This window comes from Trichoderma breve, chromosome 4, assembly GCF_028502605.1.
Source record: "Trichoderma breve strain T069 chromosome 4, whole genome shotgun sequence".
In the NCBI taxonomy this organism is placed as follows: Eukaryota; Fungi; Ascomycota; class Sordariomycetes; order Hypocreales; family Hypocreaceae; genus Trichoderma; species Trichoderma breve.
In genome coordinates, this window is record NC_079235.1 from 3,092,104 (window position 1) to 3,107,815 (window position 15,712).

General features: G+C 51.0%; 5 protein-coding genes across 5 annotated transcripts; 2 read left to right on the top strand and 3 right to left on the bottom strand.

The window, feature by feature from the left end:
• Nucleotides 1-104: 104 nt before the first annotated feature.
• Nucleotides 105-2,513, top strand: T069G_07180 (dual specificity phosphatase, catalytic domain-containing protein; the record flags this gene model as incomplete). The annotated part of the gene is made up of 2 exons (XM_056174390.1): nucleotides 105-2,107; nucleotides 2,159-2,513. 2 exons carry the CDS (start codon nucleotides 105-107, stop codon nucleotides 2,511-2,513), a joined length of 2,358 nt encoding a protein of 785 aa, XP_056027969.1.
• Nucleotides 2,514-3,650: 1,137 nt separating this feature from the next.
• Nucleotides 3,651-5,021, bottom strand: T069G_07181 (UAA transporter family domain-containing protein; the record flags this gene model as incomplete). Its single annotated transcript, XM_056174391.1, has 4 exons — nucleotides 3,651-3,871; nucleotides 3,939-4,102; nucleotides 4,157-4,732; nucleotides 4,822-5,021. 4 exons carry the CDS (start codon nucleotides 5,019-5,021, stop codon nucleotides 3,651-3,653), a joined length of 1,161 nt encoding a protein of 386 aa, XP_056027970.1.
• A 1,662-nt stretch (nucleotides 5,022-6,683) lies between these two features.
• T069G_07182 (KH domain-containing protein) lies at nucleotides 6,684-7,916 on the bottom strand (the record flags this gene model as incomplete). Its single annotated transcript, XM_056174392.1, has 3 exons — nucleotides 6,684-6,821; nucleotides 6,892-7,466; nucleotides 7,517-7,916. The coding sequence occupies 3 exons, from the start codon at nucleotides 7,914-7,916 to the stop codon at nucleotides 6,684-6,686; spliced, it is 1,113 nt and encodes a 370-aa protein (XP_056027971.1).
• A 2,539-nt stretch (nucleotides 7,917-10,455) lies between these two features.
• On the bottom strand, nucleotides 10,456-12,243 carry T069G_07183 (uncharacterized protein; the record flags this gene model as incomplete). Its single annotated transcript, XM_056174393.1, has 2 exons — nucleotides 10,456-11,244; nucleotides 11,296-12,243. 2 exons carry the CDS (start codon nucleotides 12,241-12,243, stop codon nucleotides 10,456-10,458), a joined length of 1,737 nt encoding a protein of 578 aa, XP_056027972.1.
• A 535-nt stretch (nucleotides 12,244-12,778) lies between these two features.
• T069G_07184 (rab-GTPase-TBC domain-containing protein) lies at nucleotides 12,779-15,297 on the top strand (the record flags this gene model as incomplete). Its single annotated transcript, XM_056174394.1, has 7 exons — nucleotides 12,779-12,801; nucleotides 12,860-12,977; nucleotides 13,047-13,214; nucleotides 13,270-13,817; nucleotides 13,890-14,032; nucleotides 14,093-14,859; nucleotides 14,926-15,297. 7 exons carry the CDS (start codon nucleotides 12,779-12,781, stop codon nucleotides 15,295-15,297), a joined length of 2,139 nt encoding a protein of 712 aa, XP_056027973.1.
• Nucleotides 15,298-15,712: the final 415 nt, after the last annotated feature.

Below are 15,712 nucleotides of genomic sequence, written 5' to 3' on the forward strand. Positions count from 1 at the left end.
TCGACACAGCCACGCAACAACGCACGTGTCGAGTATTGGGGTTCATGGGCGCGAGAGACCCGAGTCTTTGAAACAATCAAAAAGGGCAGCTTTTGTTCGGAACCATGCCATCAGCCGCCGCGCGTCAGGTATACCAGGATCAGATACCGACCTTTGAGTCTGTCTTCGACCTTGAATCTGAGACCATGGCCGACCGCGATACTTTCACAGTTGTTGGATCAAAGTTTCTTGACGTGGCATCTAAAACTCCCTCTCCGCAGACTAGCCTCCAGGCTTGTCTTGCTCCGGACCAAAGTCACAAGCACCGCGACAGCACTTCGACCCAGACCTCGGAATCCGACGACTCCTCTCCCACCACTACGCTTTCCACCACAGACTCTTCGCCTCTTTCAGATCCGTCGCCATCATCATCGCCGGATTCTCCACTTAACCTACTCCCACTCACCAACTTTCACCACTCTTCAAGCTTTAGTGGCCCGTCAAACCCGGTTTCTCTTCTCAGCATTTCGGAAGCCAGCGCATTGGAGCGGCCCATGACATCTCCAGCGCCGAGAAAGCCAAGGAACATGAAGAATCTCTCAATTCAGCCACCCACGGCAGCGGCCTCGTCCAAGACCATGGTGTCAGAACCTTGCTCTCCATCCTTCATCAAGCCCGCGATTCCCGCCATGAAGAGGAAACCTAGCCTTCTCAGCCTCAAAACCAATGCCTCGGATTTGATCAAACAGACTTCATTGGAAGTACCCGCATCGCCCGGCATGCCCCCGATCCTGCAGCGCCGCGCGCTTAAGCATTCCACCTCATCGCCGTCCATCCAGTCCTCCTCCTTGAAGACATCCACGTTTGGGCCGGCTGGAGGAATGACCTTTCCCAAGGTGTTGGAGCGCAACGAGTCGGGATTGTCAGAGTTTTTGCGCCCCATGAAATCTAGCATGAACTTGACATTTGATGCGGCAATCATGGAAGAAGAGAACAACACCCCCATCAAGACGCAGCTTGCATCTCGAAATGACTTTGACGAACCCTTCCGTGAGAATGAAAACAATGAAGATCAGAAAACGCCAGGGTATCCCGATGGGCCGATTGCCATTTATGGCGATAATGTCTATCTATATCTCGAGCCTACCGCAGAAGAAGCATCTCGATTTGACGTCGTCATCAACGTTGCTCACGAAGTCCGCAACCCCTTCGAAGCCAAGCAAGAGCCGGCTAAGCCTTCATTGCACGGTCCTTCTTCTCGGGGCAAAGGCATTTCATCCAACCTAAGCCCCATCCCGGACACGGCTGTGTCAAACTCTAGCTTTTCTACCGCATGGGAATTCCAGCCTTCCGATGACGGTGCTATGGATACAGATACACCCACAACGCCAAAGGCAAATCCCCTCAATGTACCAGAGTACATTCACATACCATGGGACCACAATACTGATATCGCACCTGATCTTATGCGCCTCTGCGAGACAATTGAGAATCGCACCAAGGAGGGCAAGAAGGTGCTCGTCCACTGCCAACAGGGAGCTAGCCGTTCCGCTAGTCTCATCATTGCCTATGGCCTGTATCAGAACCCTGAATTTAGTGTCAACGACGCGTATCACGCAGCCCAGGCCAAGAGCCGCTGGATTAGCCCTAACATGAAGCTTATGTATTCACTGCAGGATTTCCAAAAGGAGCTATCCAAGAAGAAGTCACCAGGCTCTGGCCCCTATCGACCTCGAACTGGAAGGAGTCCATCTAAACATAGACTGACCCTATCCGCCGATGCCATCGAACTGCCTTCCAAAGAGCCTCACACCGCGCCTCTACCGGCAGAGAATGGCGGAAGTAGGCAGGGAAGTGACATCAAAACTCCTCTTAACATCCTGCCAGGCAACTCGGATGACCCGCAGACCATTTCTCCTGGACCTGCTTCGGCGCCCCTGACATTCTCCTGGAGAGACAGCTTTGAGAAATCTGAGCCGGAGCATATGGAGCCAGAACAGAAGAAGGCGAAGCAGATGGAACCTGTAATCAGAGAGCCAGAGCCTAGCCCACGACAGACAAGAATGGATTTTCTTCCGCCGCCCTCTCCCTCGCCTTTCAAGCTCCAGGCTCCTCCTCTGCGGCCCAAGTCAGCTCAAGGAAGGTCAAAGTCAAATTTGGGCCCCATGGGCGGCCACAGACTGAAGCCGACAGCATCCTACTCGACTCTCGGGCTTCGGGACTATTCCTCTTCGGTCCCCCTAGCAACTCCTGGCGAAAGAGCCGTTCACTTTTCGGCCATTTTCCCCGAAGATGTCTTGATGTCTCCCAAGGACGAAGAGATGACGAACAATCCGATGGGTGGCTTTCCATCCATCGCTGGAATGAGATTCATCGAGCGACAGGAGATTGCGGGAAACTTGTTTTCCCCACGAAAGACAACGTTTGGCCGGGAGTCGTTCTTCTCGTTCGGTACGCCGACTCAAATGGATCCGCGAAGCCCGCCAACCAAGGGTGAAGCATCGATTATTCGCTCCATTGATGATATCCTATAATAGGCCTTACCATGCTTTTATGACATCTTTTCTTTAGCATCATACCAGTCACGATTATTTTGATACAAAATATATTGTCTTAGAAGGAAAATGGTGAAGCCTGGGTTCTCCGCTTAAAATACGATCCATCTAAGGTGTTGGCTGTCGGCTTTCCCACCTACTTCTGTGGGTTTGTATGGCATTTTCAGGCGTTCAACGGTGTACAACAAAACTATCGATTGATCAACTATGCGCCTCAGGAGTAGGAGCGTCCATGATTTACCTGGCTCGTGCGAACCAATTAGCCACCATTTCGTGAGCTTCAGCCACTTGCTCCTTCTCGGCGTCCTACTTCTTTTACCCTCTTCCCGGTTCGTTCTGTTACTAGCCGGTCTATAAAGCTCAAAGGGAAGCATTCACTCCCAAAGAGGAAAAAAGAGACAGGGAAAGGAAACTTAAAATTAACAGCCTCTTGCACATATCACCAAACTTGTTCTATTTCCTCATGTACTTATCATATTTGCTTTTTTCTTGTGTTTATATACTCGCTCGCTTCTTTTTTTATTTTTGCTTTTACAAGGATAGGCTGTTGGATAACAGCAAAACTTGGGAACGTGGAGGGGAGTAATTGGTTTTTTTGTCGGCATGTGGTTTTGTTTTTTTATCAACCCTCGGTATTTGGTATACACTAAGGAAAGTCAAGGGGACTCCAGAGGCGGGCGACGTCGGAAGCAGGTCTTCAGTGGAGGGCCGTCAAGCCTCGACGAATGTGAAGAGACGAAAGAGAGAAAGATACCACGATGGGAGGAGAGGAGGGGTAAAAGGTATGAGGAGAAGGAAGAGAAGAGGTCAAGAAAAAAGAAGCCCTTAAACAGAATTTAAATCAAAACATCTATTCCCCCTTACATGGTACTGCTCTCTTTGCTTTTGGTGTCGTATATCTTTTCTATTTTCTATGAAGCCCCTGTCATACCGAGGCTATTCTAGAGGATCCCCAACAAACGCCATTTTGTGTGAAATAAGACAAACACTATCCAACCGTCGAGGGGCTATATGTCTATGTACGTGGCCGTCCCACTGAATGATGTTTCCCAATGCGTATATATATATGTACTTTTTGAAAAGGAGCAGAAATCTGAATCTATCACGATCTTCAGTTTATGATGACTTCTTCGCCTTGGCGGCTTCCTTGTCCATCTTTTCCTTCCTAGCAATAGCAGCTTCAACACCGATGCCGCCAAAGACGAGGGTGACTCCGAGCCACTGCATTTGGGTGAGACGATGGCCGAAGGCAACGACGGAGAGGATCATGGTGAACATCTTGCGTGTCACGGTGACGGTGACCAGCAAGACAGATGAGAAGGTAGAGAGAGTGTAGACTAAAGAGAAGCAGATTGTCAGTACGGGAATTTCTTGAGCAATTGGGGGTGTTTTGGGTAGACGTACAGATGAAGACTTGGCCCAGAGCACCACAAGCTGCAAAGCCCAAAACGTCCTTCCACACAGCGGGATACTTGGTCATGAATTCAATGGCCGCATTCAACTCGCCAGCGCTACCAGCAACGTCCATTCCGAGCCACTCTCCAATACCGGTAGAGACGAGCGCAGGGCTGCCGAGGAGGTAAAGGGACGTAACGACAGTGCTCATGATGTTGTTGGCGCACATCATCTGCGGTCCGCTAAACGGGCGAAACGTCTGGAAGATGTAATCCTGGGTGCTGTTGGTAAGGCCATCAAAGAGGAGGTTGATTCCCAGCAGCAGCAAGCCCCAAGAGACGTTTGCCTCTTCCGACCGGGTGGACTTCTTGTGCTTGCGCCCAGAGTGGAGGGTGAAGACGGCCACGCCAAGCGTAACGGCGGCCACGACGAGGTACTTGTAGATGGGATAGCGCTTCCGGAAGATTGTAATGTGGAGGAACATGACGGGGAGAAGCTTGCAGCTCTTGGCCAGCAAGAAGGTGATATAGTCGATGTGCGCAAGACTGGCGTAGCCAAAGGGACTGGCCAGACTGTTGGTGACTGCGACGAGCGCCAGCGGGCCGAGGATGCGGCGCGACGGGAAGATGGGCGGCACGGCTGCGCCCTTCGGGGTCGAGGCCAAGAGATAGACGAAGCCGACGGCGGCAGCGAAGAGCGACTGGATCGTGTTGAGGAAGACGGGGAAGTGCCAGACCTCTGGTGCGTCGGCCGGGCCGTACGCCTTGGTCGTCAACTTCTCCTGAAGGAACGCCCAGGTCAAACTTTTTGCGCGCGCGCGCATGTTAGCAAGACTACTCAAAGAGAAGAAACTGCGATATCAATTTCTCACAGATAGAAGCTCAAAACTTACAATGAAGCGTAGATGCCGGCCACCGCAGTCACAAGCTGCACCAGACCCGCCTCGCCCTGCGCGGGCTTCGATGACTTCGCCGCGTGCCCATTCGTCGCCTTGGGCTCCTTTCCATTGACATCCTCCCACTCCGCAGACTGCTTGTTGAAGAATTCGGACGAGGACTCGCGTTTCACGGCCGCCTGCTTTGTGCGCGCCATGGTTCAAGAGTCGGGGAAGCGCGTCGCCGATGTGCGCAACGGGAACAGTTTTGCGATTGCGATTGCGAGATCGATATCGGTAGAGAGAAAATAGCGGCAATGGCAATTGCGTAGAGAAGGGATAAAAGATGCGGAATGCGATGCAACAGCGGAAAAAAGAAGCACGAAAGGGAGAAAATGAGAAAAGAGGGACTGAAGACGTCAATTGTGCCGAATAAATATGCAAGCCAAGTGAGTGTTGCAACAAAAAATTGAAAGTTGACAAGTTGGCATCATCTCGCAGCCATGGCGGCGCTCTGACGTCTGGGGAAGGAAGGACCCTGAGGCTGGTGGGGGCCACCTGCCGCTTACCGGAAGGCAACTTTCCCGTTCTGGTTAGAGTTTTCCGGAGGCGCGTTGTTTGTACTTTCGTACCGCCAACGCTACTACAGTAGGTATGAACGATTCGCGACGAATGATATAGATGTTACTGGATAATACCTTCAGAGGGATGGGATATAGTAGTACGAATTAATCATGATACGAACAACACAGAGGGATCACCAAAAAAGGGTCACAGGCAAATTAACATGCGTCCAAATATATTTCAGTCTCTTGCTCAACGACTGACTAGATGCACTGCTATCTAGACATCCCCAATCCCAGATCTGTTTCATGCGCATAACATGCCTTTCGTGCATGCTACGGGGTATTTGCCTGATTCCTGCTTGAAAAAAAGAGAGAAAGAGAGAGTCGTCATCCACTGTCAGAGTCAACAGCGGCGAGGATAGAGGGCATGAGTGGAAGACGATATGTCTGTTAACGCCATGTTTACATATCGATCGTCGCGTAGCGAGGGTTAAGTAAGAGGGTTGGCGTGGTTTTGGTTGGTAAGGTAAGATTTGTTTTGTTTTGCCGGAGTAAAGATGACACAAGGATCGCGGAGCAAAGAGTTGAGAGAGTGATCATGATAAGAGTGGTCGCGGAAGAGCGAGGTCACAATGCGCACAGGCGGCACTGGTCGTCCCAAGCTGCAAACTCGACTCGTGCTGTATCAATGTCTTGATTCCATTAATCTCGGAAGGAGGCGTGGGATAAGAGTAATGTCAGTTTTATGGCAGACAGGTGCGGCCACAGCTTCGTGGTTGGGGGAGGAAAGCAAAGGCGTGCGAGTCGGAAGGTTGAGGTGGTAAGGAAATTGATGAATTCGTATCGTATCGAATTGCAGACGCCGAATGAGCCCTGCTCGCGTAGTCGTCATCTTCGGAGGAAGCTGAGAGGCTGTAGCAAAAGTGTGTAGTGGCCTCATGGTCGGTGCGAGAATCAACTCACGTAGTAGAGATAGAATCGTTCTGATGGCGGGCCAGTGGGGATAAAAATGACACGTGAGAAAGCATAACTAGAAGGTAACAAGAAAAGAAAAGGGGAAAGTGGGAAACGAAAGGGGACAAGAGGGGAATCGCAACGGAAAACAGGACGATGGCTGCGTTGAATGCTTTTGGTAATGGACCATAATCATCAAAAATCCTGTCCCTGTTCCAGCGGGGGAAAGAGGAGCCTTGCGGCAAACCAGATCTGGACGCCCTTAAATCCGCCAAATCCAGCCCAAATACAGCTCATTCACAAGTGGTACGAGAAACATGAAGCAACAGCCAGTGTGCTCATTATTAGAGAGTCCTTGGTTTACTCTTGGTCTTGCATCTGACTGCGACGCATCTTTTCAGCCTCCAGGTTCTCGTAGAGCAAGAAAAGTGCAGATTCATTGGCCTTGGCAGTGCCCATAATGGTGAACATGCGCTCACCAGTCTCATCATGAGGGGCCTAGAACATAGTTAGTTTTGAGTGTTATGATGGAAGAACCAAGACTTGGGCACGAATCATCGAGGCTTACCTTGGCAATAGAAATGCGGGCTCCGGAAGTCTTGCGAATGTCGCTAATCTTGCTGCCGCCACGGCCAATGATGCATCCAACCATGTCGGCGGGGATGCTAATGTTCTGAGTCTGGATTTCCTCGCCATTCTCGTCGTGAGTCGGAGGGCCGCGGTTCGCAGCGTCGGAATCTGAGCGACGGCTGAACGGTCTTGAGCCTCCGTTGCTAAAGTCGGCCCCATTTCCGGTGCGCATCACGCGAGGGCTTCCGTAGTCACCCCGACTGCCGCCGTTGCCATAGCCAGTGCCACCCAGGCTTCCAGAGCCGGAGGGTTGGGTTCGGACGACAGGGTTGTAAAGCACAGTGCCGGTGCCCCGCTGCCAGTCATCGACCAAGCACTTGGAAATCTCCCAGATGGCTCGCTGGATGCCTTCGGGGGTGCCCTGAACCTCGACAATACGCTCGGTTGACTGAGGCAGCATTTCCTTTTGCGCAACCATGCGAACGCCGGAAACATCCTGGATATGCTTAATCTTGAGACCTTGTCGACCGATAATGGTGCCCATTTGGTTGTGGGAGATGAGTAGTTTGATAGCTATCCTCACGTTAACCTGTGTAATGATTGTCAAGAGAATGAGTACGTACGGTGAGTGCCGTTGCTTTGGATGACGCCGCCCATGCCGACAGCGGGTGCGCCCTCGAGAAGAGCCCGGGCAACGATGGCGTAGGCCCGAGAGATGGCATCACAACCACCAGTGATGGTGAGGACACGGTCGTGAACGCCTTGGACGACCTTGCTAACACCGGCTTTTACGCCAGTTTCGTCACGGAGGTCAGCAACATTCTTGCCGCCCTTTCCAATGATAACACCAGCTTCCTTGGAGGAAACAATGGCGCGCAAAGTCAGCTGAGCCTGGGCATATTCTTCGTCCGTCTTAGGGGCGAGCTCGCCGTCGGGGCCAAGTCGCTCGTCCATCTTCAGCTGGTCCAAAGAGTCCACGATGTCGCCGCCATTGGACGAAAGCATATCTTGAGAAGCCGACATGATTGTTGAGTAGTGGTAATGGTGAAGAAGGTAGTGGAGAGAGGTGGATGCGACGGAAGTTTTGATATCAAGGTAGAGAATCAGGAACTGCTCTCAAAACTAACTGGTAGATGTCAGTTCCAAAGCTCACAATAAATTTAGGTTGAAGATAGAGCTGCTCAAGGCTCCGCGTAGGTCGCGCAAGGCGGCGCGCGCATAGCTGGGCCATCTGTGACGCAACCTGCGTCGACTACGTTGGCGGCCTGTTGACGGCGGGACAGCCGCATCGGCAACGGATTTGAAATGCGGCCGAGGGTCATCACCAAACAAAGGCTGCGAGAGCAATGATGCACTTACCGAGTAGTTTTCGAGAAGCTGGAAGTTGCGTGAACGTCGAGAGGATGACTGGGAACGAGGCGGCCGTAAAAAGTTGACAAGACGTCGAATGCGTTTGCCAGACTCTTTTTTTTGTGTGTGGTGTTGGCAGGGATTTGGCGGGGTCGAGAGGCGAGTGGGCGTAAGAGTGCGAAGGTGCAGTGAGAAACGCGACAAGGTCCGGTCTCGAAGGGCAAGGAAGTGCGCAAGAGGAGTCGGAAGATGGACGTTGGGAGAGAAATTCGTCGGGGGGCGAGAGTGCGAGAAAAGGGTAGAAGGCGGGAAGAGATGGGGAGATGTGAGAGAGGAAGAGAGCGAGAGAAGACGGGGATTGAGATTGGAGGCAAGGTGAGAGAGAGCTCTGGAGGGGGAGCCGAGAAGAAAGTCAGGTGGGGAGCAGAGGTGAAGGAGGGAGAAAGCGCCGGACACATGGGAAAACAAGCACACAGCAAGCACAAGCACAAGCACGGCGACCGCTAGCTAGGCTGTACTGTACTGTATGTAGGCGCCGTCGCCGCTGCAGCTGTCACTGCCGTGGCCACTAGACCGGCAAGCCCAGTGCGCTGGAGCGTTTGGACCTGCTAAACCTCGAATCGGAAAGGAATGGGAACTTGGAAGCCGGAGCGAAAAAATCGGAGACGAACGGTGTGCCAGGAACGGCCATGCTCTGATCTGATACATACAGCGTGATGGAGGTATGTACAGACGTGCAGTATTTTGCAGGCAGGGTACTTTGTGCGTGAGCTTCTCTTGTCTTGTCTTGTCAAGGTGCCCTTTATTGTTGCCGCCAGGTGGACCGGGGAGGTGCTGGAAAAGGCAGTATGAGTACCTGGGACTACCTATCCTGTACCTTGGTTCTTGCCGGCGTGCATGCTGCCAGGAAGGTTATACCAGGGTCCTTTTCTGGTATCATCTGCCACGCGATCCAGCTTTTCTCAGCGAGGTCTCTAGGTTCGCTTGCCTAAAGCGGAAATGGGGTGAGAATGCGCCCCCAGATTTTGGCATATCCGCGTTCTGCTGTACATACTCGTACAGTACATGCGTTTTCACATGGGAGTTTTTAAACACCATCATTAATATCCGTGGAGGAAAGCGGGTGCATGCATGCCATTCGCGGTAATCGCAATTACCAATGGAACGCAATTTGAACCACGACCGCCTTTCTTATGTCCGAGTCCCTTTTGAGTATCTATACACCTGCAGATACCTACTCGTATAGACTCAATTCACCCACCCTACAGCTTTGTCAAATGCCCTCGTTACAAGGCGGCACAGAGATACTTTTTCGGGTTACCGGTGTGACACAAGTTACTAATTGATATTCAACGAGATCCCGGTTTCCCTCCCTTGACTTTCATGCACTGCGCTCACTGCAGCAAGCCTAGTTGATAGCGGCGCACCCAACCCCTGCCCTTCTTTCTTATAGGCAATCAGCGTCAAGACCTATTCTGCTACTCCCCTTCATGCCGTATAAGCCACCATTCACAGCTGCAGAGCCTACATGTACACCTACATCTACACCAATCGTTTCGCTGGAGGGTGTTTGCAGTGCAGCAAACTCTACTCTACGCCTGCTGTCGAGTCTGGAGTGGATATGGGCGAGCGCACATTCGAAGAGATGATGATACTGCGACTTGCTTCCGTCTGGAGAGTTTGCCCTGGATAGTTGATTGGAATCACCAGTGTTTGTAGAATACTTCCAAGCTGGAATAATGCCATTAGATATTGCAAATTATTGAGAACATGCGCAAGCCAGAAAGCGGTGACTGCGGGGGAGCTGCTGTTTGCTATACCGCCAATAGCTCTCGACTGCTGAACGCTCGTGCATTCTGATGCCTTACCGAAGGCGGGGGGTGATATTTTAATGCTGCTCATTAGGGCTTCTTCCGCTCAATTCCAAATGGCCAACGTTGCGTTGTAATGATTGGGCTCGGTCCCCTGTCCCATCACATCACAATGGGACGATGCCGGTGAAGACACCTAATCCGCAATTTCCGGAGATGCCTCGATATCAATTGGCGGGCACTGTAAGGCTTTGAACACGAATGGTACATTACAGATAATCAGACACCGCTAATGTATCCTTTCATCTTCTTGTTTCTACTATGTAAATGCTATAAATATTATGCTGCACAATTCTATCTAAATATGATGAATAGCAAATTACCACCGCATATCTCATCCGTCAACGCTGTCGTAATTTCTGCTCGTGTTCTATCCAAAAGTTCTTACAGGCTCTGTGGCCCCAGTGCTCAACCCACCACTCCCCAAAACTGTCCTCTATGTCGTAATCAACCTTTGATATTCTCTCTTCCCTCTTCAGCCCGCATATTATACATGGTTTAGGCCCGGTGGGCACCATCTTTGCAGTTTGGACCAGCATATTCTCGCTCAGCTCAGGCACCTTGAGACTGAGCTTACCCTCAGTGTTGGCAGCTGCCACGGCAGATCGTAGGCGTCCCACGTATTCGCGCCACACAGCTACCACATCTGCTGCCTCTCTGTCTTCTCGAGCTGACTGGGTTTTGTCGACACCCGCAAGCTTCATACCCTTGCTGCCAGCGGCCGAGATGGACATGCTTTTGGCCAGAATCTTGTCCCTGTGCCACCTATGCTTACGACCAGCTATTACTCGAGCAGCAGTCGTGGCAAGGAGGATATAACCCTGGAGAAAGTGGATGGCTTTAGGGTTAGAAAGAACCTGCTGCTTGATGGAGGCACTATGACCAGACATTGGCTTGAAAAAGGCATTCGCTGAACTGAAGAGATTGGGAAAGGCAGACAAGATGACGGACGGTGGTGGAACATTGGTTGGGGGAGGGTCATCGTCGTTTGCCTTTATAGCGTTAGATTCACTGTCATCACCAGCGCCCCAATCCCAATTCTCAGACTGAGGAATGCTGTGAGCAACATCTTTCTTATTGCCGGGCCCGCTAGCAGTATCATCCCACGCATCCCAATCATCATCGAAAGCCTTGGCGATGGATGGCTTTGCTTTATGTTTGGTTGTTGGCCATGCAGTTACTGGTGTTGCTGACTTCGGAGCATCACGTGTTTTCTTGACGGCATCAACCGTTGGTACACTCGTCTTGATGCCAAGATCTGGGAAGGGATTCCGCTCCTGAAACGATGGCGATTTAGGTGGGTTAGGAAGTGTGGATGCCGCCCCAAAGCTCAGTGCGCCCAAGAGCTGAGGAGGCGGTTGCTTGTGAGCCACTTTCTTCATAGGCTGCTGCTGCTGCTGCTGTTGTTGTTGCGGAGGTTCATCAAGAGAGAGCAGGTCTAGCAACGGCGCAGAGTTGAAAGAAGATGCGGGTTTGGATGTGGAGCTTTGCTTTGGCTGCATCGGTGCTGGTGCCACCGCTTCGAAATCACCAAATTCATCATCATCCTCATCCAAATCCGGTTCCTGGAGCTCAAAATCATCGGCATCGAAGAGCACGTTGGAACCTGTCGGTGCTGAAGGCATAGAGAACCTTGCATTGCTTGGCGTTGAGTTCCATGACGGGCCAGCGTTGTTGGGCCTATTTGCTTGGACGTCGACCAAGGTATTGGTCATGATATCGATGGAGGGAGCCCGGAAAGGCCGATTTCTGGTCTCAGGCTCCTTGGATGGGGCGGAAAAGGCCCCAAACGGATCGGAAGGCTTGTTAATTGCAGATGCTGCCGGAGCAGGCTTTGCCGTCTCAAAGTCGCCCCAGCCATCGTCATCAGCATCATCGAACGCCTGTGGTGCTGGTGCAGTCTGCGGAGGTGCTGGGGCCGCAGCAGCCCAATTGATAGCTCCGCTGGGCTGAGATTGGATGGGGGGCCATCTCTCAACTGGCGAAGCTGCTGCTGTTGTGAAATCGTTGAAGCCAAAGCTAAAGGGGTCCCTTGCGGGCTTGCTCTGCTGACTTGCGGCTGGCGGAATTGGTGGTTGTTGAGGAGGTGGCGGATTGCTGTTGAATTCGGCAAACAAATCAGCCGACATGTTGGCAGGTCTCAAGATGCATGCTCCTTGTAACTGTATGATAAGAGACAAACAGCTGCGTCTAGGTATCGCTGCAGAGATGGACACGGTTCTACTTGTATATATGCGAGCAGTCTGTAGGAGCTTGAGATGAGAGTAGCTGTATGGACGTGGAGTTAAGTAAGCGGAGGACGCGGCTCGACAGCGCAAGTAGCAGAACCTATGCACAAAACACCGCTGCAGGCCATTTAGGGGCGCGGCATTAGGGTGCCGGAGCCGGGATATCGCGCTAGCAACCCGCCTACAGCGATCTATGACGGCCGAGTATGCGTGTACCTGTACATCCACGTTGGCCAGGTGCGGGGCTATGGCGCCGTACTTTCACAGCCCTCAATCTTCTCACTTCCAACTGGACTTTATGAGATATCGTGGACTGCGTAATATTCACCTATCTGGTATTCCCGATGCGGCAATAGACTCACCTGAGAGCTGGAAGTGAGCGTATCATGTCGATAAGTTTGGCCGCTTAGTCTTACTTGCCAGGACCCTCACCAGGATGAGATCTCTTGCAGAGACACAGTGAGTGTCATGTCTCACAATGAAATGTCAAAAGTCTGCCAACTGACTGCCCCTGAAGAGCGAGATGGCAGGCAACTCAGACGCACTGCGCAAGCGTTGAGGACTTACAGAATGCTGTCCGCCACAACGGCCCCTCGAGCCCTTGCTTATCTGGTTGTCGTTCTGTCTGCTGGAAGGTGAGTCTGCTTACGCATCTGACATCTGTGTCTGGAGATGGTGGTCTGACACTGACTTGCTACGCAAAGGTCTTTCTTCTGTCAAAAGATGGTGACAGTACCAAGCCAAGCTGGTCTCAATCTCTCCGCGAGAAGAGAGAGTCGTATAGCGAACGCCGTGATCACTTTCTCAAGTTCATAAACCACCCTGAGGCTCTCACGGAGCTCACCATTGACCCTTTGGCTGATGACCCAAAAGTGAGTGACAACTTCCGGCCTAGACATGGACTCAATGGAATCTAATACTTCCAAGTCCCCTTGGAACACTGTCCGCGAAGATGAAGTTGTCAGAGCAGAAATCTTGCAAGACGTCCAGAGGCTGCCGGACGAAGCAAATTATCATGAAGACTATATGCAACGCATGATTCTGGATATCCTCTTTGTCTATTGCAAGGTGAATCCAGACAGGGGTGGCTATCGACAGGGGATGCATGAACTCCTGGCTCCTATACTACACGTGGTCGAGCAGGATGCTTTAGATCGAGTATCGACAACCGCTAGCGATGACGAGGATAGCCTCGAGGAGCTGATGCTCGAAACCATCGACCAGTCATTCATCGAGCACGATGCCTTTATCTTATTTTCTGAGTTGATGGAGAACGCTCAGTCATTTTACGAGGTCAAAGATGTGCCAAACTCAAGCCCGCCGACTGACGGTCCATCACAATCTCGATTTCCTGAGCAAAGCTCCGCCATTGTTGAGCGGAGCAAATTCATTCACGAAGTCTGCTTACAGAAGATTGATCCAGAACTGGCAGCGCATCTTACAAGTATAGAGATACTTCCCCAAATATTTTTAATGTGAGTGAGACGATTGTTTTTCGATGCTAGTCCCCCCTTTTGTTCTTACATGTATACTAATCTGTTTACCAGTCGCTGGATTCGACTTTTATTCAGCCGAGAATTTCCTTTCAATCAATTTCTTGTGCTTTGGGATACAATTTTGGCCGTCGATCCCTCGTTAGACCTTATAGACCTCGTTTGTTGCGCCATGCTACTGCGAATCCGCTGGCAACGTGAGTATCTTTTCCTTGCTCACAAAACCCTCACTTTGTTATTCTGACCGTTTCATCCAGTGTTAGAATCTGATTATTCTGTTTGCCTGCAACTACTTCTCAAGTACCCGCCACCAGATCAGTTGCACGGACCTCATACATTCGTCGATGATGCACTCTATCTCCGGGATCACATGAATGCACCCGGAGGCGCAACCCTGATCAAGAAGTACTCAGGAAGACTCCCTAATGTCCAAAAGAGCACCCAATCTACTGAACGTGTTAACTCACCCCTTCCCGGGCTCGATTCTATTCGCAAAAAGGGCTTTGGACTGAGGTCGCCAATCCGCTCGCCGTCAAAATTTCTTCAACAACAGGGTGGAGTGGAAAATATGATCCAGGGCGTGCTGGAGAAGAGCGAAAAGCTGGGAATCAACCAGGCGTTACGAGACGCTGTTGGTGAAATAAAACGAAACATGCAAGGCCTAAACGAAGGCCTTTCTTCACCGTATCCGAGAGTCGTTCTGGCTGACGATGGCGCTGCCAAGGCATTGGCTGTTATGCAGAGACGGAACGACCAACTAGCAGGCTTACTCGAGGAGACTGTCATGAGCCTGAGGGCGCTATCCGTGTCCAATCTCGAAGACAAAGCTCGAAGCCTTGACATAATCGAAGTTGCAGCAGCCAAAGTCCAATTTGTGCAAATATATCTGCAAGATGCCTCGATGGACATCCCAACCGCAGACTCCTCTACCTCTGAAGAAGCTCAACTCGCGGCCGAGAAAAGAGAGGACAAGGAAATCAAGAAAGCGCCACCATTTGAAAAAGAGAACCAACCTTTATCACCCGTATCTGGCACGAATGCGTCCGGCCCGAATCTCTTGAAAGCAGATTCAAAGCTGGGAGATATGAAGAAGTCTGAAGAAATCCAGGACCCACTCTCTAATGCAGCAGAAGCTACAAGCATTGATTCAAAGAAAGAGGAGGTGCTGAGTGAAGGCCAACCCAAGACTCCAGTGGCTGTCTCTATACCTGCTAGATCGACTATAGCACAGTCTTCATTCTCATGGATGCTAGAACCGGAAGAGTCCGGACCACTACAAACGCCCCCAATAGGCAAATCACCTACATCCCAACAGAAGAGGCGTAATAACAATGCTAGCCGGGAAAAGAATGCATTCTTGTTCGGAGAAGCACCGGCAGAGTTGGATGAAAGAGACCCCCTTAGATCTGGCGACATATTTGGGATGGAGCCTATGCCGACCCCGCCAGCAAAGGGGAAATAACGAGATAGTATGATATATTTCCTTCATGAAACGATTTATCAATATTACGAGATAATCTTGATACCTGAAGCTCGTGATGAGTCAGTTATTTCTTTTGCTCTTGCAGATGAGTTGAAAGACCGTGTAACTGCATTTAATGAAATGATACTATTACTGAGTGGACCAGATGATTGTATATTATATTGTTGGGAAGCACAAAAGCGGCCAGTGCTACCGCCCCTTAATTGATGAGTCTTGTTTTTTTCAGTGAGATAAGCTTTTTTTTCTTAAATTCGAATCCTATATACCCTAGCTACTCGGCCAAGGCTGCTGCTGTGAAACCAAAGTCGCCCACACCCTCAGCCCCCTAAACCAATCAAGAAGAGAACAGGATCTCTGCCGCTTTGACGAGATTTTTTGTTAGTTTTTTCTTTCT